Raw genomic sequence first — 23653 nt, 5'->3', positions numbered from 1 at the left:
AATGCCCACAACTTTTATCTCTATATAGGAGTGCAGATGGTGCCATGTTTAATAATAATTGTAATTCTTGGTATGTTTCCTTCTTTTAGAGATTTTATCTTTCAAAATTTAAAAGCAGGGCAGATGTCTGACTGCCTCCCCTTGTCAGAGCCCATATACATCCTTTCTGGATCCTATTAGGAGCATAACGTTGCCAGTCATCACTCCCACCTCAAAAATTTTGATCTTCCATATCACAGATTGCAGGAAACTGAGAATTGCAAGGTTATAGACTGGTCTCCAATGCCATAACGTTCATATCAAATTTTGTAAAATTCCATCAATTAGATTCAGTGTTCAGATATGAAAAGGTTGGGGCCTGCAGAATGACTTCTCAAGCTGGCATTTTTCTTAAAGAAGGAGAGCCAATTAATAGAAAGATGACTAATACTTTGTATATTTCAACTGAATAACAATCCACCGCAAAATTACAGTCAGGATCACTCAAGAAGCAAACTCAACTGTTAATGAAACATGGGCATTATTTTACAAAATATCCCACGAAAATTATCATGGACAACTCAGCTAGGAAAGACTTACTTACCCACATAGGCTTTACAATACTGTAACCTTCTGTCAGGGGTAAACTTCGTTTAATTCCAAAAAAAAAAAAAAAGTGAGTAAAGTAAAAAAAATTTTCTGTATGGGAGCCAGTTACTGTTATTTAAACAAATATAAAATATATGAAACCAGATCTTGGTACATTTCAAAGGGAAAATTTGCAATTTAATAGTATGGCAATAAAATATGCCGCCTTCATAAGGCCAAATAAAACAAGTTATATTCGTTTCATGAATAGGAAATACAATCTCTTCTAATAACGCCATACAAGTCCAACATTTAACAACGAATAAGAAAACAGAGATAATATAGAGTACTACCTGCTACAGAAGAGAAGTCTTTGAATGATAAACTTCACTTCTATTAAAGTAAATTACTATTTCCTATCATAACTACTGCAGAAAACAAAAAGGAATACCCGACAGATACGACAACATTGACGCCATTGAGGCACCCAAACCAGCTGAGCTAAACCATGGAGGTAGTATATTTGGAGTCGATTATTTTGTAAGAATTGGTAGGAGTTTAACGTACTCCTGGAATCTGGTTAAATATATTTAAACAATGAGACATTCCTATGAACGAAGAATTTAGAATACATAAACATCATTATGGTCAGTGCTATCGTATATGAACAGATGGAAAAGTCATACTGCCGGAAAACAATGGTGTAAAATCCTATTCCTGTAATGTTCATCACGCAAGACTAGAGCTTTTCTCCACACATTACACTCCATCTTACTCATATTCGTGACCATATCTCATCATTTCCTTCCATGTATGCTCAACAGGTTCCTCCTCCTTGTTAACGTTCCATGAATTAAATAACATTTCAATATTTCATTACCAGTCATCCCACACTCTAGATAGTGTGCTAAGTGCTCCCCAGTTTCATCCTCAAACTTGATATTGGCCTTTCCTTGGAATTCTGTAGACCCACTTAGCAAAGCTGAGTATAGTACCTTAACGGAGATCATTATGAGCCTTCCTAAATTACTGTTTATTATAATAATACAGTAACCTGTGAAAATAGGCCAGAAGTCGGACTTAGTCCCACCCCACTAGCAATAAAAAAAACTTGTGAAAACGTTTATGTTCAGGCAATGTTTTTGCTTCCTTGCTCTGTTAAGCTTTCTAACAGAGAATTACAGTAATAACAACAGGGTGGAAATGACTCTAAATCATGTGAGATTTGAGGTTCTCACAGTGGTAACAGTTAAGATTACGGCCTTCTAGAATGTGACTGGTAGTCCAGTAATCTAGTAGATGTGTACCAATATTTTGGAGGAATGTGCTGCCTTAATCTTCAGTCAATCCTGAAGATGGATGCATGTATCTCTGAAATGAAGCTTAGTTTTATCTATAGGAGGGGAAAGAACAAAAATAAGTTAATCAAAATGCAATATATGGCCAAATAATATATGTAATCCTAAAGTACACTTGTCAAAACACCTCTGATTTAAAAAGAATTCAACAGAATGGTGTTGCTAGCAGCTCTGAGATAATCACACACTGGGGCATGCTTACAACATAGTGTTATACAGACCTATATTTTTCAATTATGTTTCTGGGTACTGCAGTCATTTGGCAAGTTTTCCTCAGTGTATAAACACATATGAACTTTTCCAAAAAAACAGATGTTACAATTTTACATCAAGTCAGAATGCATACTAAAGCCTTACAGTACAATAACATGCAAATTCTGTCTTCTAAAACCATATGAACATATCACAATTTACAATTAAATTCAATACAAATTTAATTTGAAGTCACTCCCCATGAGCATAGATACAATTTTGACATTTTTTCAGATATATACTGACTTGTAATGTGGTGCAGCTGCCATGAACTCATATAGTATTTAAGTGAAAGACGTCGATGATTTCTGTCATACAGCAGCATCCTCAACCCACATACAAATTGCACAGCCTTAAGTGACAATTACCTTTTGCAACGAATAGAAGAGAAATTATTAAACCACACATGTTAAAATTCCTATTGCTACACCATAGCAATTAGCAGCATTCTGATCCCTTGGCAGAGATATCTTAATACTTCATGCAGGAAATGTTTCTATGTAACTGGTTCTCTTCTCCTACAGGAAACATTTCTGGAAAATATCCTTACAATCTTCACAGAATTTTAATTCAATATGATGAGGTAGACAATATGCTCATACTCAAATTCCATAGCCACTACTCATTAGTAGAAAAAGGTGGAACAGTTCATAAACCTGTATATTGCTTGAAATGTTTACAGTACTGTAATAAAAACTGCAACTAAAAAGTTGTATACATCCATTTTTGTATATGTTTTAATATTCAAGGGACCAGAGACAACATCAACCTGGGCATGAACTAGAGACACCAATGTTTTTCAATATCATTACATTCACTAGATTTAACATATATTATTTCAAAGGTAAGTTTACAGTGCTGCCTTCATACATGGTTTTGATAGAAAAAATAATAATGTCTTGCCACATAATATTATAAATATAATGTTATATTCACTGATTTTATCACAAATAATTTCAGCTTTCTTTGTTATGAAGTTATTCTTGTGACTAGAACCACACACTTCATAGAGGAATGGAGGTAAAGCTCCATGCATTTTCATGCATCAGAACTTTGCATCTCTATATAGCATGACAGTATGTTCTTTATGAATAACTTCACCTTTCCTCATTTTACATGATATATGAAAATTCTCTGTCCATGAATTAACACGATTATGGTAGACAGGAATGGCTATTAACATGAATTTCCACACTGGTATCACACATAATTGTATAAGATATTTCACTGATCAAGGCAAATCTTAAAATGTGCTAGATTTAAAAGAAATGTGATTATATATAAAAAGTCTGACGCGTTACATCAGAAACAGGCAAGAAAGACTGGGTCTCTAATCCCTGAATGTCATACAGAAATGGACAGAGAATCAATAGAAATGATAAGACAATATTATTTTTTTTATACCAATACCAAAATACTTTCAATATGGTATTGTATCAAATTACTAAAATCCTGTGACAGTCTTTGTAATATTACAGAAGAGGCAAGTAGAGCACTCTAATTCAAAAAGTGAAACAAAATGTAATTAAACAGCAGTTAAATATCTGATATTCTTCTGTGCTTTCAATGTCATGAGTATGTTTTCATATTTAGAATAAGAAAATATTGATACTACCAGAAACCATTATTTCATCTGAAATGAAATTAAAGGTGTCACATTAAGGAAGGCACTACACAGCACATTAGGAAAGTAGTTTACAAGAGCATATACAGAAAAACAGAACAATGGCTTAATCTGTGACACAAGTATGTCAATTACTTTCCTTTACCATAAAGTTACTAGAAAGCATATAACTATCCATAGGATAAATCCATCAGGAACGCAGATATAATGAGCAACCATCTTATCCAGACTTTGCTTTGGCAAACCTCTCTGAAACATCCTTCCAATTAACAACATCGAAAATTGCCTTCACGTAATCAGGTCGCACATTTTTATACTGCAAATAGTATGCATGTTCCCAAACGTCAATGCCAAAGAGAGGTACAAGACCTGCAATGACAGGAAAAAAAAGTTACATAAAAAGAGAGAGAGAGAAAGCAATGGTTCAAAATAAAAGATAATGAAAACTTTCATGCACTCCACATCTCATACTATGTTCCCTAATCACACAATAAACAATATCAATGAACAGGTTTTAGTCAATTAACAGACAGTTTTTCACTGTTCCTATATGATCTTTAAAATAATTAACATATATGTTCCATTGATAATGAAAAGAAATATTTTTTTGCTGATCGACTAAAAATATTTTTAAATTCGCTTAGTGGGGGGGTGGAGCCCAAATGGGTTCACTTGGCATGGCAGCCACTGATTGGCCTATTGTAGCCTGCCCCTGGTGATTATGATGATGGAGAATTTGGTGGAATGAAGACTGGCTGGGGAAACCGAAGTACTCGGAGAAAAACCCGCCCCAGTGCCGCTTTGTCCACCACAAATCCCACTTGACCAGACCCAGGATCAAATCCGGGCCGTCACAGTGGGAAGCCAGCGACTAACCGCTTGAGCTATTGCGCGGCCTTTGATCGACTAATTCATTTCAATTGAATTCAATAAACTTATACCATTCACATACTCATTTGTCAAGTTTCATAAAAATCTGTCAGAATTCAGAAACTTAAAAAGCCCATATATTTCCACCAATGAGCATAAAGTAAATTTATCAATAGAAAACCTCACCAAAACATCTCCAAACATACTTTAATATTTAATTTCCAAACCAAGTGTGATTACTGTGCTGATGTTTACATACTTATGATATGAAGTGCTAACCCAATAAGTCTGCAATAATGTTAGTAGGTACTTTACAAAATTCTTGGTGAAACTAACCTGTTGTTGCTTCCAATGGGTCCTGATTTGCACAGGATGCTAACTGAAGTCGCTTTGTCTGTTTGTTGTAGCCCAACCAACCCCAACCAGATCCCTGCACTCCAACAGATACTGCTGACAGCTGTGCTTTCAAGTTGTCAAGTGAGCCAAAATCCTTTTTAATAGCCTCTTCCAATTCACCTGTCAAACAATGTTAAACGTACAGTTTTTGTGCCATAACTTTCTCCTATATTATGTTCAATTAGTAAACGTCAACATCTAGTAGGACATGAATGCATCTGGTAAGCTGCTGGCAACTTCATACATGTACACGCCAAATAGCACACCTACGATTGCTAAATATTACTGCACCTTCTGTCAGAATGAGCTGAGATTTTGCTATCAGATGTAGGAGGATAAATCTTACTGTATTCATACTGTGGCCATCTGATTTATGACAATGTCCAGTCTGGTAGCCAAGTACTCATCTACTTGACCAATGCCTTTAACCCAGAACACTACAATATATGTCTTCAAATCTTGAGTCTTACTACGTGTACATTAGACATACAAATATTCGTTCCAAAGTTTCTTCAAAATATGAAAAGGAATACCTGCAAAGTGATGATAAATTCTGATTTGTAAATTTAATGATTCCATACATGAACTAAGATTAGATTAATGAATAATTATGCATGTATAGTAGTCAAACAGAAAACTGAAAAACCTGCTTCCACGTTTCACCCTGACACTCACCTTCAGGGACCGCTTGGGGGGGGGACTATCAGGACAGCTGATGCCGCTGACAAGAATTAAAACTAAGTTATTACAAAATGCAGCCAGGCATGTTAACACTGTGCCAACATACTTGGTTTGTAAAATTAAATTTTAAGATATAATCATTCATTTTAGTGTGCAGAACTAAGTTACTGCACACTATAGTAATTTTGTCAGGACCTCATTATCCTAAAATGAAAGTTACTCCCTTGTGGCTGCGCCATAGATCAAGCGGTTAGTAGCTGGCTTCCCACCGCAGCGGCCCGGGTTCGATCCCAGGTCTGGTCAAGTGGGATTTGTGGTGGACAAAGTGGCACTGGGGCAGGTTTTCTCCGAGTACTTCGGTTTCCCCTGCCAATCTTCATTCCACCAATTGCTCCACAATCACTCTCACCTATCATCTGGGGCTGGTACAATAGGCCAGAAGTGACCGCAGTACAAGGGACTTAGTCCGACCCCACTAGCAATAAAAAAAATACTCCCTTGTCAGCTCGACAAAGAACCCAAAAACTGACTTGATGGGCTTCCTCCAGTAGGAGACAGGTTTTGCCAGAAGATTGTGTGGTTGATGTGGCCTCCACCATTGAACTTCAGTGCAGGGCCCAGGCTGATGATCGTGCTTACACAGTCTGTAACAATTTAAATGTTCCATGACCGGTAAACTTCCAAATGGTTACTAAGCTTCGTAATCAGGCCCTACTTGTGGCTACAAACATTTAGAGGATTATGGTATGTCTGATTCATCTGTCCTTACTGATATCTTATTCTTGAGAAATATAATTTCATATGTAAACATACCCATTTCCTCTACATGTGTGCATGTGTGTGTGTGTTGGAGCGTGCATGCATGCACACATCAAACATTTAACAATATGAATGTCTAACACTAATATTAAAATCTGCCTGTTGGGACAGACTCCATTCCACACTGCTCTCATATGAACAAGCATCTGATACTGCTTTTCATGGAAATAACATGAAGCAATGAAAGTGATTTTTACAAGGTGAGAATACCATTAGATTAACAGTATGAAATTATTCAGCATACGAACCTAAATTTTTAAGCAATTACATTGTCTGCATTACCAGAAAGTTATTCTTTTATTATAATGGATAGAAAAGTTCTGCTGCATAGGAAAATATATCATGTGTCATTCATGGAAACAATCCACCCAATACATACAGTTCTTTAACACTGACGAGCTTTCTTTACTCGAGAAATTTGACAGAAAATAAAATGCAATTTTAAACAAAGAAAAGCATTCATTCATTTTAGTTGGCATTCATAACTGCTACAACAGTAACACTTGAACAAGTCACATCATAATTGTAAACTTATTTTCCAGGATATTTAGATTTTGACAAATATCTCAGAATTATGGCTAACACTGCTGTCTGGCATATACAAAGGAACCCTCACTTAACATTCGCTGACTTAAAAGTTTTCTCGATTTTCTTCAGTTTAATATTCAAATTCAATGTTTCTAAAAAAAAAAAACTGTAGATGATGGTTCACTGTATTCCTTCTATAAAGGAGAAAGAATTTCAAATTAAAATGAAACATCTAACTGCATAATTAGGAAATATCTCAATGGCTAGTAAAAGAAAACATACAGAATGTCCCAGAAGTTTGGTGCCATACTTCAGGAGTGTACTGAGGGTTCCCTATAGAATAACTCTGAAATAGGAACCCATGTCCGCAAATGTAAAACAGCAGCGCTAGGGCGGCATTTAAAATAATTTCATTTAAACTTGGCGCCTCAATGTCAAACTGCATTGCATAGAGGAACAGCCATCAACCAGCACTCGTGTCATTGCCAAGATTGTGGAGACATCAAAATCAAGTGTCTGGAAGATCCTGCACAACCAGCAACTTTATCTGTATCATCCAACGTGAGTACACGACATAGGTCCAGCTGACTTTATACAATTAGTTCAATTTTGTCAGTGGATACTGAACCAGTGTTTACATCAGCCCAACTTCCTGAATCACGTGTTCTTCACAGACGGAGTGCAGTTTACAAGGGATGGCTGATGCAACTGTTGAAACAGCCACGTTTGGACTGACGAAAACACCAACATTACTGTAGTTGGTTACCACCAGGCGCAATTTTCTGTCAATGTCTGGGCGGGCATCATTGGCGATCACTTGATTGGGCCTTTCCTCCTACCACCGCAACTCAATGGGCCCTTTTACAAGGTGTTCCTGGAACATATCCTTCCGACTTTGCTAGATGTGCCACTGATTGTGCGGAGGCAAATGTGGGGCCAATACGATACAACACACAAAATAACACACCACACTCAAAGAAAACACAGCACACAAAACTACACAAGCAATCTTTCAATGATTAAAACTTTAAACTAAGTAAATCCCACTTACTCTTTGCTTGTGCTTCCTTCAACTTCTCCTCTGCAATATTGAGGTTGTTCACATAAGCAGCATGATGTTTTGAGTGATGGAGCTTCATGATCTCAGCACTAATAATTGGTTCCAGCGCATTATAATCATATGGCAGATCAGGAAGTGTATGCTTCTGGTGCTGACCTCCATTGCACAGAATTCTGGGATGATTACACCTACAAAGCAATTTAATCATACAGTACAGAATAATCTTTCTCAGGACTCTCTCTCTCTCTAACCAATCTAAATATGAAGAGCTCACTACCATCCAATTACACCTATCAGCGCTTGGATGACTGAATGCCTATGTATTTGATTTCACAGTTTATGTCTTGTGGAGTAAGATATGTGTAGATGGCTGTGCAGAAGAAAATAGGACAGGTAACATAGTCACAGATATCTGAAACATGCTGCTTGCCTTAAAAAATTAAAGAAAAATAAACCTCAGCAAGGAGAATAGTTTCAACTGGCATTCAAATAACGTACCTTAGAAATACTGAGCACAAGATATATACTCGTATACAGTAGAGGTACTGTCTTTAAAATATAGTGCCCAGTTGTATTAGTTAAGGTGAAGTGGTATGTTAGGATTAGGAACCTCGAATATGACCAAAATTCATTGACAATTAACATGATAAAGTAGATCAGAACAGTTACCCTTGGTTTAATAAACCTAAGTACATATTAACAGGTATATGTTGTCACTATATCATGAAACAGTTCCACACTATACAGCATGTTATCACAATCATCAGAGAAATTAGCAACAACCCTATTTATACCAACACTTAGCTCTTAGCCTTGTCATAATTTTGACTGAGTCACCGAAATGGTGCTATGGTACGGCTTGAAAACACAGAGATCACACCTACCTCTCTTTCATTCATTAGTTCCAGATAAATGTGCACTTTCAAATCTTAAAAAATATCAAACCTGCCAAAGCTATGCTTCTGTCTACTGATCTTAATATTCCATTCCCTGCATTCCAGTTACATTTGAATGCTTGTTCATTCAGTCATATTCAGTCAATGCTTGTTCATTCAGGGTATCCAGATGTGGTTCTATTGCATGGGAGGGCTCATCCATGTCCAGGTCTCAAAACTAAGAGATCCCTTTCTATCTTCACACAACCAAACTTTAAATCTAAATGTTATTAATTCTGTCAATATATCAAATTAATCTCAACCATTAAGATGAAATATAAATAGATAAAATGAAACTAAAACAAAAAAAATATTTCCCAATTATGCCATGTTCAACTCTGTATCTAGCAGCATTACCCAACAACAAACACTTAACTTCTGAAGTCTTTACAGTTAATGTTGAGTATATGAGAGGATATGAGTTCAAAATCTTACGCTGTTCCCTGGCCTCCACAAATGTCACTATAGTAGCGAACCTATCAATGTCTGTGTTATAATGCCAATGTAGGTACATTCAGGATGACTTATCACCACAAATGATTAAAATTCTTCATCCTTAGGTTCCAAAATACTACTACCTGCTGCTATGTAATTTCATAGCTAGATTTTATTGTTTCAAGGTAATGTGCTACCTCCAGCCTCAGGGTTGAAATGTGTAGGTTGAGGAATTGGTTCAGTTATATATGTAGGTTTCCATCTTTTGTCACAATTATACTTTTCTTCCTAAATATGTGTTCCCTGAAAAAGACCACCATTAAATTTCCATATCCACCTGCGATGGAAAACTCAGCATGTCTCTTAAAGGGCAACTTTCATACCAATTGCTTCCACTGGCCAGGATGGAGCTACTTCCTTGCCATCCCTTGAGTCTGTAATTAGCTTCCTTGCAACCTGACTATATAAATAAGCCAATTCCTCGAAATACACACTTCAACAATGAAGATGGAGGCAATTTGTGCCTCCAAAACATCAATATACAAGACTACTTCATATCACAACACAGAATACCACAGTCTGATCACTCCCATGAAAACCCCCAATCTTAAAACTACTTGGTGTGTTGAATACTGCGCATAATGATCAGTGAACCAGACCAGTAGATTAGTTGCCTTTAAAAAACACTGAATAACTGCAACTGTATTGTATTTTTAGATACCATATGTGATATATTGTACTTTTTAACTACATTTGCTTTCTAGAATCTAGGGCGTGTATCTACCCATCTACATATCTGTAAGAGAAAAGTGTTTGCCACAGATTTTCACGTGCATTGTACTCGAAACTGAATAGTTCTCTGTACTAGGATATAACGCCGTGTACATCCCAGAAGACAGAACTCTTCATTACAGGCGCTGTGAGAACCTCAACCTGACTAGAAACCGGTTCCACACACATACGTTTATAGTCACTGTACTTCCACTGTAAATGCCCTTAAAACAAACCCAATTTTAATTTGGCTCGTGAGAGATTACCGGCGTAATGATGGACAACAGAACATGTCTGGAACTATGCATAACTAGTAAAATAAAATACCTGATAAGTGATAACAATCCTCGCCTGTACGAAATCATTCCGATCAATGTAACTATTGTGCAATTTTATAACAAACTACTTTGACGACTTTGAACGATATAACCTAGAAAGTAATTGTTACGGACTTGTAGCAGAAAATTTGAATCAAAGATTACAGTTGATCATCAGTATGGTTTAAATTTCACTGTCTCTTGCTTCTATTCAGCTTTTAATGACCATAGATGTATTGCAATGTCATGAGTTAGTGACGTAGCGTTCTCGATCTTCCTGATCCTGATCGTTCCTGTTGTTCCTGTTGCTCCTGCTCCAGGGACGGTAACGAGCGGTAACGAGGTTGCCTGCTACTCAAACTTACCCTCTCCCCACCCATTCACATGCTCACATGGGTTAGCAAAATGATGCAGAAGGCCGTTATTGGTAGCAATGTTTTGAAATGGGACGCTGATTTAGGAAGCGTTATATTGAGCTTGGGATTGTGAAAATATTTTTGTCACTGAACATAGAGATAAATGATGACCCAATGCTAAATTATTCTTCTTGTTTTTGTCTGTTTCTCAAAAAAAAATTATGGTGGCCAAGAATGTATATATATTATTTTTAATAGTGGGTAAGAAACGTAAAGTATATGAATTTTAGGTTAAGTAATTTTGTGAATATTATGGTTGAAATTCGTTCCTTGGTATCGTACTGGGCACGTACTGTCAAATTATTATATTTATTTTTTTCAGCAATATACGGTACGACTTGTCATGAACTGTACGTGAACGAAAACGTCGTTAAAGAAGAAATTGCCGCACTTAACAATGAAATCACCAGTGATGAAATTTCTAATGAAATAAATTCTCATATAAGGTCTGCCGATGTGGAAGTTACTTCTGTGAACAAATTTATCGATGAACTGCACGTAAGTATCATTTAAGTGCCACTAAACTATTTCAGAAATAGAAATGTTTACACGTTAAATTATAACCCCATTCCTCATATGAAGTTCTAACTGTTTAACAGAATCGTGAAGATTCTTTCATATAATTGTTTATCATGTAATTCTGTAAATGTAACTAGATGTTACAACTTTGTATTTATATTTATATTGGCAACAAGTATTGTATTTGCATTATGGCATATTCTATATCCTTAGCTTAAGCCTATGAAGGATCTATGGAATGTAATTAAATTGTATTCTGTTCTGCATGTAAGGAAGAAATCTTTAGAAGTAACACAAAATCATTGTGACATACTAATGGACTACACCTTTCAGTGAATTATTTTTACTCAAGGTGTTGTCGAGTTGCATATTGGGGCACGTTTTGTGGAAGTACATTATTGATAAGATATGTTAAATAATCCACACACATCCTAAAAATGTCATATAGTTTCAGTGTTCTCTAAAGTGTATGTTCTTTTTGTGTAATTCTAGTCCCCTTTGCTACTAAATCACAGATAAAAGCAGACAGTAGGCTTCTGTTTTATCAGTGGTTAATCTTCAGGTTCAGGTGCCAGGGAGTCAGTTAATATCCATTTGCACTACTTCACTTAATGACCAGGCATCTGAAATAATGGTCCGAACTTGTTCTTACAGAAGCAGTTTGAGGAAGAACAAGCTGATATTGCTAAGGAAAGTTTGGAAGTGATTACTGAAGATGTTGGTACCCTTGGTGATATCGAGGTCCTGACCACTGCACAGGGTGTGCAGCAAGAAAGTGGAAACATCACAGCCAATGCTACAGACTTGCCAGATGATGCATCAAATTCAACATCCACCCTTGTTTCTTGTACTACTGGGAGAGAGACAGTTGGCCAGCCTGTAGAGGTGTCTTTGCTAATTTTATTAATTAGAATATGCACACTCGATAGATTTCATGTCTGTGCTGCAAAATGTTAGGAGATACTATGAACTGTGTCTTTTAGGTGGAGTACTGGAATACCACTATCTTACAATGGTGACATAACTCTTGCCATAACAAGTTTTCTGTAGATGTCAGCCTATAATGTGTGACAATAGTACAGTTATAAAAATTACCTTATTTTATAGCATATAAATTTGATATCACTTATCACATTAACATAACAATTAGGACATACATGAAGTTGTTTTCATGGAACATTTAAATTTCAAATACTTTACTAATTCCTATCACTAGTGCAACTTTTTCAAAAAACTTTTCCTGTATACATTTGTATAATATTTTGTATAAGTAATATTGTTCTGGCTCAGGATAGGGACTAGTGGAGTGCTCTTGTAAATATGGTAATGAACCTTTGGGTTCAGTAAAATGTTGGGAAAATCTTTTGAATAGCTGAGTGAGTGGCAGCTTCTGAAGGACTCAGCCCCATGGAGGTGGTTAGTTAAGCTTATAACAATGTTTGGCTAAATTTCTTGGATTATGCTCCATTGCAGGGAATATTATTTATTCATTTTCTCACAATAGAATTTTCTGAACTACAGAAAGGCTACAACTACATTTTGACAGTAACAGAAGGTCCTTTAATCTTAGCTTATCTAGAGGAAAGAGTGCATTGAGTATGCTCAGATGTTACTCTGAGTTTGACACATTGGTCATTGCAGAGCTCTGTACATTTAAAATATAAGATATGATAATTGTGGTTTGTAGCATGCAAGGCAATGTTCCTGATCTAGGTACCAAGATACAGTTTCCATTTCCTTCTGTTCCCCATATCAGGATATTCTCCTTGCTCAGAAACAGTACTTCACACACCATCCAACACATTAAATAATTTTGCTCTTCTTACAGAACTACACAGGCATTCTCTGCTGACGAAAAAATATTTAAAATGATTATGACATTCATGTTTCTTGTTATCTGCAGCTGGTGAACTCTACAAGGTTGCTGAATCTTCTGATAAATGAACCAAATGTAACAAATCGACATTCAACAGCAGACTGTGTTGCACTCCTGTTCTATGCCCGGTACTGCCCATTCAGCAGTATGGCTGCACCTCATTTCAATGCTCTCTCTCGTGCATTTCCAGATATTAAAATGGCAGCTGTTGATGCAATGAAACATCATAGGTAATGCATTTTTTTTAGGTTGCTCATTAAGCCGGGTCCAGACTTGTTGCGTACCCCGTATCATCCTTCCGTTGGAAAATGATATGCAACGGGCTGTTCGCTCGCTTGGCGGTCTTTTCCCATCGCATCAAAGAGATGACTCGGGTTGCAGTGGTGCCAGTCTGGACGTATAGGCGGCTGCATCGCGCTTTGCTTATCAGCTCCAGACAGTTGGAGTGTAGTCATCACCAGTATGCGTTCTTCTGTTTGTGATTCTCTGTTTATATACTCTGAATGGAGTGGAGTGGAGATACGCAACAAGTCTGGACGCAAAATTTTGTTGCGTTGCATCGGACGATACGCAACGGAGATACGATACAAGGATAAGCAACAAGTCTGGACCCGGCTTTAGACAGTCATATAGATGATAAAATCCTGTTTGGATATCATTCAAAAGTATAATTATTAATTTAATTTACATTATATCACATTACTTTTTGTATTAAAGATCTTTTTTTATTGTAACAAACATATTAATAATTTACCAGTACCAGAACCCAAAGGTTCAACATTGCTAATACCAATGCCATTCAACATGATTTTAAACTGACTGGCTCCAGGTCACATCCTCACAACCTTCATGTAGTAGCTATTGCAGTATTATCCTCCCTTCTCCTCCTTGGTCTTCCAGCTAGCCACCTAACATCTATCACAATAATTTTTAAAATTTCTATAGACATTATATATATCATTCAAAATGCATGATTGGGCCCTATTTTCAGGAGTATAATTTTGAATTAATTTTAATCAGAAGCTTTCATTTTCATGGAGAGTGGAGCAGCAAAGATGACTTTAGTTTGTGCTCCTTGTATAGTACTCAAATGACATATCACATAACACGATCACTGACAAGTTACGTACTGTTCCAGTTTCAACACCCAGTACGGAATTGTTGGAGTCCCAACTGTGATGCTGTTTCATAATGGAAGGCCAGCTGCCAAGTTCAATGACTCAGAATATACCTTGGAGATGTTCAGTAGATTTATAACAAAATATACAGGTATGCAAAGCTTCACCTATCAATAATATTATGTCCATGTGTCAAGTAGCTCAGACAGTAAAGTGACAGGCTGTAGACTGAGTAGCCAGGGTTCAATTCCCGGTAGGTGCATCATTATATTTTTCCTCTACACATCATCATCTAGTGATGACATGAATTTTTCATCCACATCTCCTGTGTGAAAGGTGTAACTTTATCCTTTCTTACATTGTATCTTACTACTTATCATTTAAGCAAATCATTATGGTTTTCTGGGATATAACCAGTGTAGTCTTGTAGGTGGCATACAATTCTTTATCCTCATTAATCTAACCCAGTAAAGTGATCAGCTATGGACAGCAAGACAGGAGTCTGATAGTTAGTTATTGGAGAGGGTGGATTTCCCCATGCACTGAGACCTGTATTGGTCCATTGTGCTTCCCTCTACGATTTCTACCAGTCTCTATATCCTACCGATACTGGTGCTTACCATCAGTCCCGCCCAGCCAGCGAGACCGGCTCTACTAGCTGAGAGGTATCTATAATGCTTCCTCCATCTACCAGAGGTATTAGAGACTGGTGTTGGGTGGGAAACGTCCGTAATTTTGGATCAGTGACCTCCTTTGGAGATATGAGGTTCTTTTACGTGCCGTAAAGCTACAACACAGGACCCACAGCTTAAAGTCCCTCACGGAGGACTTGTTCCCTGAATTTTTCCACCCTTAAAAATTCGATGACCTCTGCCAGGTATTTGGACCCGCAAACTACGAGTCATGAGGTGGGAACATTACCTCTAGACTATGGAGGCCGCTCTGGAGTCTGATAACAACTGTCTCTTTATTCAAGTGCTTTAATGTAACATATTTTTAAATATTTCAGCTGCTTTCATTTGTAGTTGTGACATAACTACTTCATGATCTCTAGTATAAATAAGCTATTTTTGTTATGACCTCCAATCGATTTCAACGTGTGCAGGTATGGAGCCACATGGCAAGCTGTTTGTGACATCGGCAGATTTTGGTGGGCCAGTGCCAAGTGTCCCCATCAAAGAGACTGACTACTGTCTAGCCTTGTCATGGATTTTCATACTAGTTTGTGGAGTTTATTTCTTCAGCAAATCCACATGGTGGCGCTGGATAGTGGAGACAATTCAGAACACTTGGAGGGAAGCAGAGGCTCAGCATGAACATGTGGAATAAGAAGCAAAGAAGCACAGATGATCTGCATTATGCAAAAGGAGCTGAGATCTGTAGTGAAACTAAAAGATTCCCTAGTTGAAGTTCATAAGCCAACACACTCAAGTTCAGGCATCTGATGCTCTACTGTGATATAAGACACAATTGTTAGGTTTGTATGAAAATGCTGTGATCCAAAGTTGCATAATGGATTCCAGTTAATAATTACTATTGCTAGTAATTCATTATGCACTGAGATTGGTTTCATGTTTTAAAATGGGTGTGAAAATTCCACTCATTACTTGCTTCATGCAAATGTGCATGCACGTCCATAAGGAAACTGGTCCTGGTATATGAAGTTTGGGCCTTGTTATGGACATTAGTCTTCGCTTCATCATATCCAATAATTTAACTATTTCCTACCCTTTCTATTTCCGGTCTCACTTGTACCAGCTATGGATTTGTGTGAAAATTAAGAAAACATTTGGAATGGGAGTCCATAGACTGCACACATCTGTTGTTCCTATATGTGAACTACTACAAAAGATGTTAAAGAACATAAAGGGCACAACAATATAGAACATTCAGCATACAATTACAATGTGGCAGGAAATTTGAAAGATTGGTGGCAGAAAGCTTCGGTCAGTGGACCTCTATGGAAAAATTATGATGGACACTAGTTAGTTATTGGAGAGGGTGGGTTTCCCCATGCACTGAGACCTGTATTGGTCCATTATGCTTAATGATGGACACTAAATATAATGACAAGTTTCTCATGGTTTCTTTCAGTCCTTACATGCAAATTCTGCGATAATATATCAATTAGACCACAAGCATTTCTTTCCAAATTATCAGTAATCCTAACATTCAATTCTGCATACTGACAGCATCATAAAATAATCATCCAAAATACAGAAATACCTTAAATAAAAATTTAACACTTTGATAATTGAGCTCAAACCAAAGAAACTGAGCCCTCAATGAAGGAAAACCTTAAGTATATACAAAGTGAATTTGTATCTTATATGGGATGAGATTTTATGCAGAGACGTTTTTTCTTTACTGTAATGTCACTGTAAAATACTTCTGAGTGAATTTTATATGTAAATATATTACACTAAAATTCTGCATTGAGTTATCACTGGTAATAGTTTTCTGAAATTATTCCACCCTTACATTGACAGTGTTATCCTTCACATTCAAGGCTCCCCATTATCTGTATACAAATATAGAAATGAAGCACTATACATGTGGCCAACTGCAGATATGCAGGCTGTGGATTCACTGGGACTCATTGCTGGACGTCGCATGAGCTGCACTCCCTAGTTGGCAGACTATACTGGATTTGGCAGTCAGATAAAGACCTGGAAAGCCAGGGTGGCGCATCAGCCATTTCAAACACACTGACTGAAAGGCATTGTATGACATGCTGATGTTTCCTAGAATGTATTTTAATGTGCACACAGCACCTTCTCTCTTCACTGCTCACCAAGCACTGGCAGCTTACAAGTAGATGTTCTTTAAAATCCATTTTTCTTAAGCAACATAAGACTATTAACAGTGTGTCTCTAAGTTCATCAGACGGGCCACGCCATAGCTCAAGCGGTTAGTCGCTGGCTTCCCACCGCGGCAGCCCGGGTCTGGTCAAGTGGGATTTGTGGTGGACAAAATGGCACTGGAGTAGGTTTTCACCGAGTACTTCGGTTTCCCTTGCCAATCTTCATTCCACCAATTGCTCCACAATCACCCTCACCTATCATCTGGGGCTGGTACAATAGGCCAGAAGTGGCCTTAGTACAAGGGATTTAGTTCCACCCCACTAGCAATAAAAGAAAAAAAGTTCATCATATACCTTTTAACTAGTCTCTTCAAATATACTTGAAGGAAATATTGCAGAAATGAAGGTAGTGTAGTTTAGTTATTTTATGAAAATGAAACAACAACAGTATACAAATTGCTTGCATTAGACATAGAAATTAAAGACAAGTCTTCTGAGGGATCAAGAATAATGTAAGGAAAGGGAAATACACTGAGAACCCTACACTCTGGCCTGTTTTTTTTTAAATAGTTGTAATACTACAATTATTTAAGTACAGTTTTCTAGGCCATGTACCATGCCATATAAAGACAGACACAAGGAGTTAATGACATCACCACTGGAAAAATAATATTAGTATTTAGGATTTGAGATTCTTACAGCAGTGGTTATGAAGAATGTTATCTTCTGGAATATAATGCAGTGTAGCCCACTGAAAGTGAACCTACATTTCAAGCGCTCAGCTTGTCATCTGCTTTCATGCTTGTGTCTTTCTTGGCTTATACTTCGACCCTGATGATGGCAGTGACATTCCACAAGATTACATGAAGCAGTTATATTTCTTTAAGATATATGAATGTGGATAATCTCATATTCGGATAAATTTGGTATCTTGTAATGATAGAAGAAACTTAAATAACGAGCACTTTTCAGCCATAACTGAACCAATCTGCTCCTTATTCACCATCTCATATGCAAACTTGTGTTAAAATCTTAAAATTCATGTTTTTTTTTTTTTAATTTTAACATTATTTTTCTCACATTATTGGTGCCCTACGTTTCAACCGATATGATCATCAGGTGCTTCCAAAATTGTTGCTGAAAACGTCTGCACTTCCATCAATCAATACAATTCCAAAGTATATCCTCATTTATGTGCCCATGTGTTGTATGTTTGTAGTGTTGGGCAATTCCGCTTATGTGTCATGTGCAGCTGCTTCTTAGAGCTTATACAACACAAGACGACTGCTGATATTTCAGAGGCAATTCTAGAATTTATCTTCACAGCCAAATCTTACATTCTAACTGGACCATCTGGATCACGAGATGAGCCATTTGTTATCAGTAATTCATAAACCTTAATAAGGGTTCGAATTAATTAAAGACTTTCAGGATTGTATAGGACTGGCAACACGTTTGAAATTAACTGAAAATGAAAGACTTCAATATAAACAGGTGGTGATAAAAGTACAACATATTAACTAGTATGTTTGTATGTACATATATATATATATAAACTTTTGTACCAATATATTTGAAAATATATTAGTAGTCATAGCCTATATAAAACATTATTGTTAAAAATGTGTGACTGATAGCTAAGAGCTCTGGTAAACTCTCCTATGCATCATCATTAAATTCCTACTATAAAACCTTCCAACCACTCATCACGACTAACACCTTCACACATTTAATAGTTTCTGCAGGTAGGACAATAAAATTAATATAATCTGTTGGGTTTCTCCTTTCCTTACATCTCGTTCTATTGCATTAAAGTTAACCATAATATGTTTATAATACTATACTATGGCCTCCTGTGTGGATGAATTTGCTGTTTTACAGCAGACAAGCAAAATTATGCCCTAACTCACTGTTTTACAATCACAAAAATACTTCAAATAAATAAATAAAATATCACAGACACATGAAGAAAAATATATCAATTAAAGTCTAATGTCTGGTGCAGCTGCAGTATCATGTAATACCATATCAGCTAGAAGAAGAGTTCTGGATGGCCTAGTTTTATCTGATGGTCATAAAATGAGCAAGTGTAACACTGCATTGCAAGACATATGTTTAGCCAGAAAATCTAATATTCTTTATAGATATGATTTCATGGCCTGAGTTGAGAAGCCTCCTTGTGGACAACTGCTCCTGGCTCAAGAACATTGTAAACTATGGATTTCTTGGCAGCTATCAGAGTGTTCTTCATAAGCATGGCGACTGTCATAGGACCAACTCCACCTGGCACAGGGGTGATGTAGCCAGCAACCTCACTCACAGCTGAGGGCACATAATGATTCTAGTTAGATGTATGCGCAGTGAGAAAGAAGAAGGCATGACACTTCATGGTTATAAAGTCTGAAAGTAGCCATTTGGTTTCTGGATACATATTAAGAGTCTTAATACAATTTATATGTATAAAATATGCAGTAGTGCAGAAATATAGTAACTTCAAAATAAGAAAACAATAACACTTTTAATAAAGTTCTGATTACCAAATAAAAGGTTTAGTTAGAAACTGACGCGAAAACAGAAAGCCTAAGAAAATATGTTCCATTTGTATCACTGCCTAATCCATTATTACTTCAGGCTTTGAAATAATATGAAAACTGCACAATGACAGTTAATCAGTTACAATGTAAATTAGGTGAGATTATAAAACTGGTTGCAGTGAAGAAAAAAAAACTGAAATGATTAATAAAACTTCATACTTATTTCCATTAATTAAAATGCAACCATACTTGTTTGCCAATCTACATTACATAGAAGTATTTCACAGCTCTGGGCCTATTCAGTAGGGTGAGGTGTCCTTGGGAGCAAACACATTCAGAGTAAGAACCTGACCACTTATCTCACTTCGTCAAGAGCCGAGGCCTGAGCATTACCTTCACATGCTACATGAATTGTGAGCATGAAGGTATGGCCAAAGGGCAAGCATACCAATTAGTATTAACTTCTACTAAGGTATTCTGTCAAGATAACTTTCTTTTTCGAAGTGACAATGTCAAGTCTGGCATGAATTTACAGGTGCTCCTCCAAAACCCTGGTAAACTTCAATGAGACTACACAGTGTAACATCCAAGAAAAGTTTTCCTCATGGTCACTGCTGAGAGAACCACAAATCTGACAAGTTTTTCTGTGGATTTTCTCAGTACTTTGTGAGTGAATGTGAGGGAAGAAACTTTAAATAGTCCATAAATGTTCCATCTCCTATTCAACATTTATGATCACATTCAAATATCTCATACATACGTATAAAAGACCTGAGGTTTCCATGGCAGTGAATTTACATACTGTGGTCTTCTGAACTGACACTATGTACTCTGGTAGATGAATACCAAAATTTTGGAGGAACTTATTCCTCTATCTTCAGAATAGATGAGGTAGTCTGTACCTCTAAAACGCTGGCACCCACTTACCAGGCTATGTCGTGTCATAACCCTGAGAACCATAATATAAATCACATACAGAGCTACATTAACCACTGCAGTTCATACTACAGCATTATAACCTGTAAAGCAATTTCTGCTTGTGTGAACAAAGTTCCTTCATCCAAAACAATGTGTTCCTGGCTTATACATGGTATTAAAAAAAGTTAAATTACCCTGGAAGTTAGCGGTGAAAAATAACTATTAGGTAATAATATCACATAGAGCACTCACCATCAAAGTCCACATCTCCAACAAGTTTAGACTTTCCTGTCTTCTTGTCATGAATCCTGGTGATACCAACATCAATTATGCATGCGCCAGGTTTCACCATGTCGGCTCGGATCAGGTTTGGCACTCCTGAATCAGAGGTAGCATCCACATTTTAGAAACTTCGAAAGCTATAAGGAAAGTCTGGTTCATCTTTACGCTTCTAATTTAAGAAATTATCCTAAATTCAACGCTGTCTTTGATTTAATTAGGCACACACATGAATAGCTACTCCAACCAGATAACAAATTGTACTAACCAGCTGCTGTGACAATGATATCAGCTGACCGTGTGAGCAAAGCCAATTGATCTGGAGGTGTGTAACGATGGCAGATGGTTGTCGTAGTATCCATGGCAGATGTCTCACCTGTAACATGGATACAATCAAATATTATACAAATCACTTTGACAGCAGATAAGAAGTTTTATTCCCAGACTTGCAGCATCCCATAAATCATCAGAAATCCTGACTGTAGTGATTCAGGGTTCTGCTATGTTCTCCCAGACAAATCCTAGAATCCCAGGCTTTTGCATGTTAAAATAAGTGGCAAAATAGCAAGAATATATCTGTAAGATTTAAGGTTTTCACGGCAGTGACCATGAAGAAAGCAGTCTTCTGGGATTTGGCACCATGTAGATGTGGTGTTAACCGACATTTTGGAGGAACGTATCGCCTCCATCTTCAGAGTAGAAGGAATAATATAAGAAATCCGCAGGTGAAGAGACCGCGAGAACCGGTACAAGCGGTCTCCTCCAAAACGTCAGTTAACACCACAATACGTGGTGCCAAATCCCAGAAGACTGCTTTCTTCAAGAATATATCTGTTTGATAAATGGAAAATCTTACTGATAACCAACAATTCTCATAATAATCCAGTTGTATTGCAAAAATATGATCATACAGTGCAACTTTAATTTCACATTCCTCCATTTAATGTTTTCCCTCAAGTTCAATTTCATTGAGCCCAAGAGAGTTTCAGTGTTAAGTTTCCTCCACTTAAGAGGAATCCAGTGCCCAAATCAACTCCCTCAGAAAAAAGAAAACCCTACATGGTTGTTTCCCTGAGTACAGTATTCATTCTTGACAATTACCGTTACACCTGATCCAAATTAGGAGACATACATACACAAGAGAATTCACATGGCAACAAATACATTTGTTTATACTCACCCATTCCATCAGCATGCAGCAACATTGCAATTGGCATTCCAACATTCTTCGATCTGCCACAGACTACAGCATGCTTCCCAAATGTTTCCACACCTACAAAAAAATTATTTGAGAGCTGCTGCAGCGAAATAAATGAAAATATAAGCAGAAACATATTGTCTTGATACTACTGAACTGCATGGGGCTGAGCACAGGTAACAAAAGACAGCTGGATTCACTAAAAAGTACTGCAATGTTAATTAATATGCAAACAATCTTAATTCTGTACTGTTCGCAAATGTTGTTTGGTCAGTCTGAGTTTACAGTTTTAAGAAAAGTGTCACTTTTTACTATCCACCTGTTCACACAAAAACTCCACTTTCTGATCTGCATAAAATATAATACAATCACTCCTTAATACTTTTTTGCCAATTAAAGTGTACAGAAGTTGAGCCTGGATAGCTCAGTGAAGCTGACCACTCACCTCCAGCCAGTGCTGAGGTCAAGAATGGTGAAGCCACACCTCTGCTCCCCTATGTGTTCATAACATAGTGCTTAATTAATTGATTAATCAATCAAGTACAGGCACAACTATACTTTAAATTGCACAGAAGGCATGGCGGCAAACTCTAAAGCTTAAATCCTGAATTTAATAGCCAAAAAGACAATTTTCCAAATATATTTGTCAGCACTCAAATACTTAAGCTGGACCCCTTTCTTACTGAACCAATACAACTGACAGATGCATATATAAAATTTACAAAGTACTTTGCAACACATATTTAATATTTTCTGTAATCATAACTTACACAATTACTGTATCCATTTATATATATGTACAAACCTGTCCTCTTGATAAGCTCCTGAACTCCTAAAGGCGTGCATGGAATGAGTGTCTTCATGTCTAGACAGAATCGACCCACATTAACAATATTGAAACCATCAACATCCTTATGAGGAGCTATGGCATTGCATACAGCTCGCTCTGTGATGTGTTTTGGAAGTGGCAGCTGAACCAGAATTCCATCAGTATGGGAATCACCATTCAGGAACTGGATATGGTCCAGCAGCTCATTGTGCGTTATGTTTGGTGGCATCTTAAGTGTCCTACTCTCGATCCCTGCATCAGATATTCATGATTAACAACTCTGCCAGCCTTAACTCAAATCATTTTGCTAATATTTATATTCTCTGTTTATCATGAGTACAGGGGTCTCTCCAGGGCACGCGGTAGTGTAGTTGGTTGAGGCTACATGCACTATGCTACAAACCGGAAGGTCGGGGGTTCAAGTCCTGATGAGGTCATCAATTGACCTAATCCTTCCAGCCGCACTATGGCCCTGGGGTTGACTCAGTCTCTAATAGAAATGAGTACCACGAATCTTCCTGGGGGTAAAGGGCGGCCAGCGCGTAAGGCT

The 23653-nt window shown here is 37.1% G+C and overlaps 3 protein-coding genes across 3 annotated transcripts in view; 1 reads left to right on the top strand and 2 right to left on the bottom strand.

Annotated features, from left to right (window-relative positions):
• Positions 1-1998: 1998 nt before the first annotated feature.
• LOC111874691 (superoxide dismutase [Mn], mitochondrial) lies at positions 1999-10922 on the bottom strand. Its single transcript, XM_023870403.2, has 5 exons — positions 10624-10922; positions 8147-8343; positions 6279-6392; positions 5008-5187; positions 1999-4170 (listed from the first exon to the last, which is right to left on the bottom strand). Exons 1-5 carry the CDS (start codon positions 10659-10661, stop codon positions 4022-4024), a joined length of 678 nt encoding a protein of 225 aa, XP_023726171.1. The 5' UTR covers positions 10662-10922; the 3' UTR covers positions 1999-4021.
• An 85-nt stretch (positions 10923-11007) lies between these two features.
• Positions 11008-16981, top strand: LOC111874690 (thioredoxin domain-containing protein 15). The gene is made up of 6 exons (XM_023870402.2): positions 11008-11230; positions 11352-11527; positions 12203-12433; positions 13452-13654; positions 14563-14693; positions 15648-16981. The coding sequence occupies exons 1-6, from the start codon at positions 11191-11193 to the stop codon at positions 15869-15871; spliced, it is 1005 nt and encodes a 334-aa protein (XP_023726170.1). The 5' UTR covers positions 11008-11190; the 3' UTR covers positions 15872-16981.
• Positions 16982-18154: 1173 nt separating this feature from the next.
• Positions 18155-23653, bottom strand: part of LOC111874700 (bifunctional methylenetetrahydrofolate dehydrogenase/cyclohydrolase, mitochondrial) — a 12241-nt gene continuing 6742 nt past the window's right edge. The window contains exons 3-7 of the mRNA XM_023870421.2: positions 23080-23355; positions 22257-22349; positions 21345-21452; positions 21050-21175; positions 18155-19667 (exon numbers count right to left, since the gene is read on the bottom strand). Of these exons, the coding sequence (XP_023726189.1) occupies positions 19498-19667; positions 21050-21175; positions 21345-21452; positions 22257-22349; positions 23080-23355 (773 nt within the window). The 3' untranslated portion in view covers positions 18155-19497. The remainder of the gene's footprint in view (positions 19668-21049; positions 21176-21344; positions 21453-22256; positions 22350-23079; positions 23356-23653) is intronic.

This window comes from Cryptotermes secundus, unplaced genomic scaffold (genome assembly GCF_002891405.2).
Source record: "Cryptotermes secundus unplaced genomic scaffold, Csec_1.0 scaffold285, whole genome shotgun sequence".
Classification (NCBI taxonomy): domain Eukaryota; kingdom Metazoa; phylum Arthropoda; class Insecta; order Blattodea; family Kalotermitidae; genus Cryptotermes; species Cryptotermes secundus.
The sequence above is the reverse complement of the archived record's forward strand: the minus strand, read 5'-3'. Positions and strand labels throughout refer to the sequence as shown.

Coding starts and splice junctions, on each gene's coding strand:
- LOC111874691 (XM_023870403.2), bottom strand. CDS start 10,661: ATGATTTCGTACAGGCGAGGATTGTTATCACTTATCAG. Junction 6,393..8,146: donor GAAGGAAGCACAAGCAAAGA/GTAAGTGGGATT, acceptor AAATTGTTACAG/ACTGTGTAAGCACGATCATC. Junction 5,188..6,278: donor TACTGGAGGAAGCCCATCAA/GTCAGTTTTTGG, acceptor ATTGTTTGACAG/GTGAATTGGAAGAGGCTATT.
- LOC111874690 (XM_023870402.2), top strand. CDS start 11,191: ATGGTGGCCAAGAATGTATATATATTATTTTTAATAGTGG. Junction 11,528..12,202: donor AATTTATCGATGAACTGCAC/GTAAGTATCATT, acceptor TTGTTCTTACAG/AAGCAGTTTGAGGAAGAACA. Junction 13,655..14,562: donor GATGCAATGAAACATCATAG/GTAATGCATTTT, acceptor GTACTGTTCCAG/TTTCAACACCCAGTACGGAA.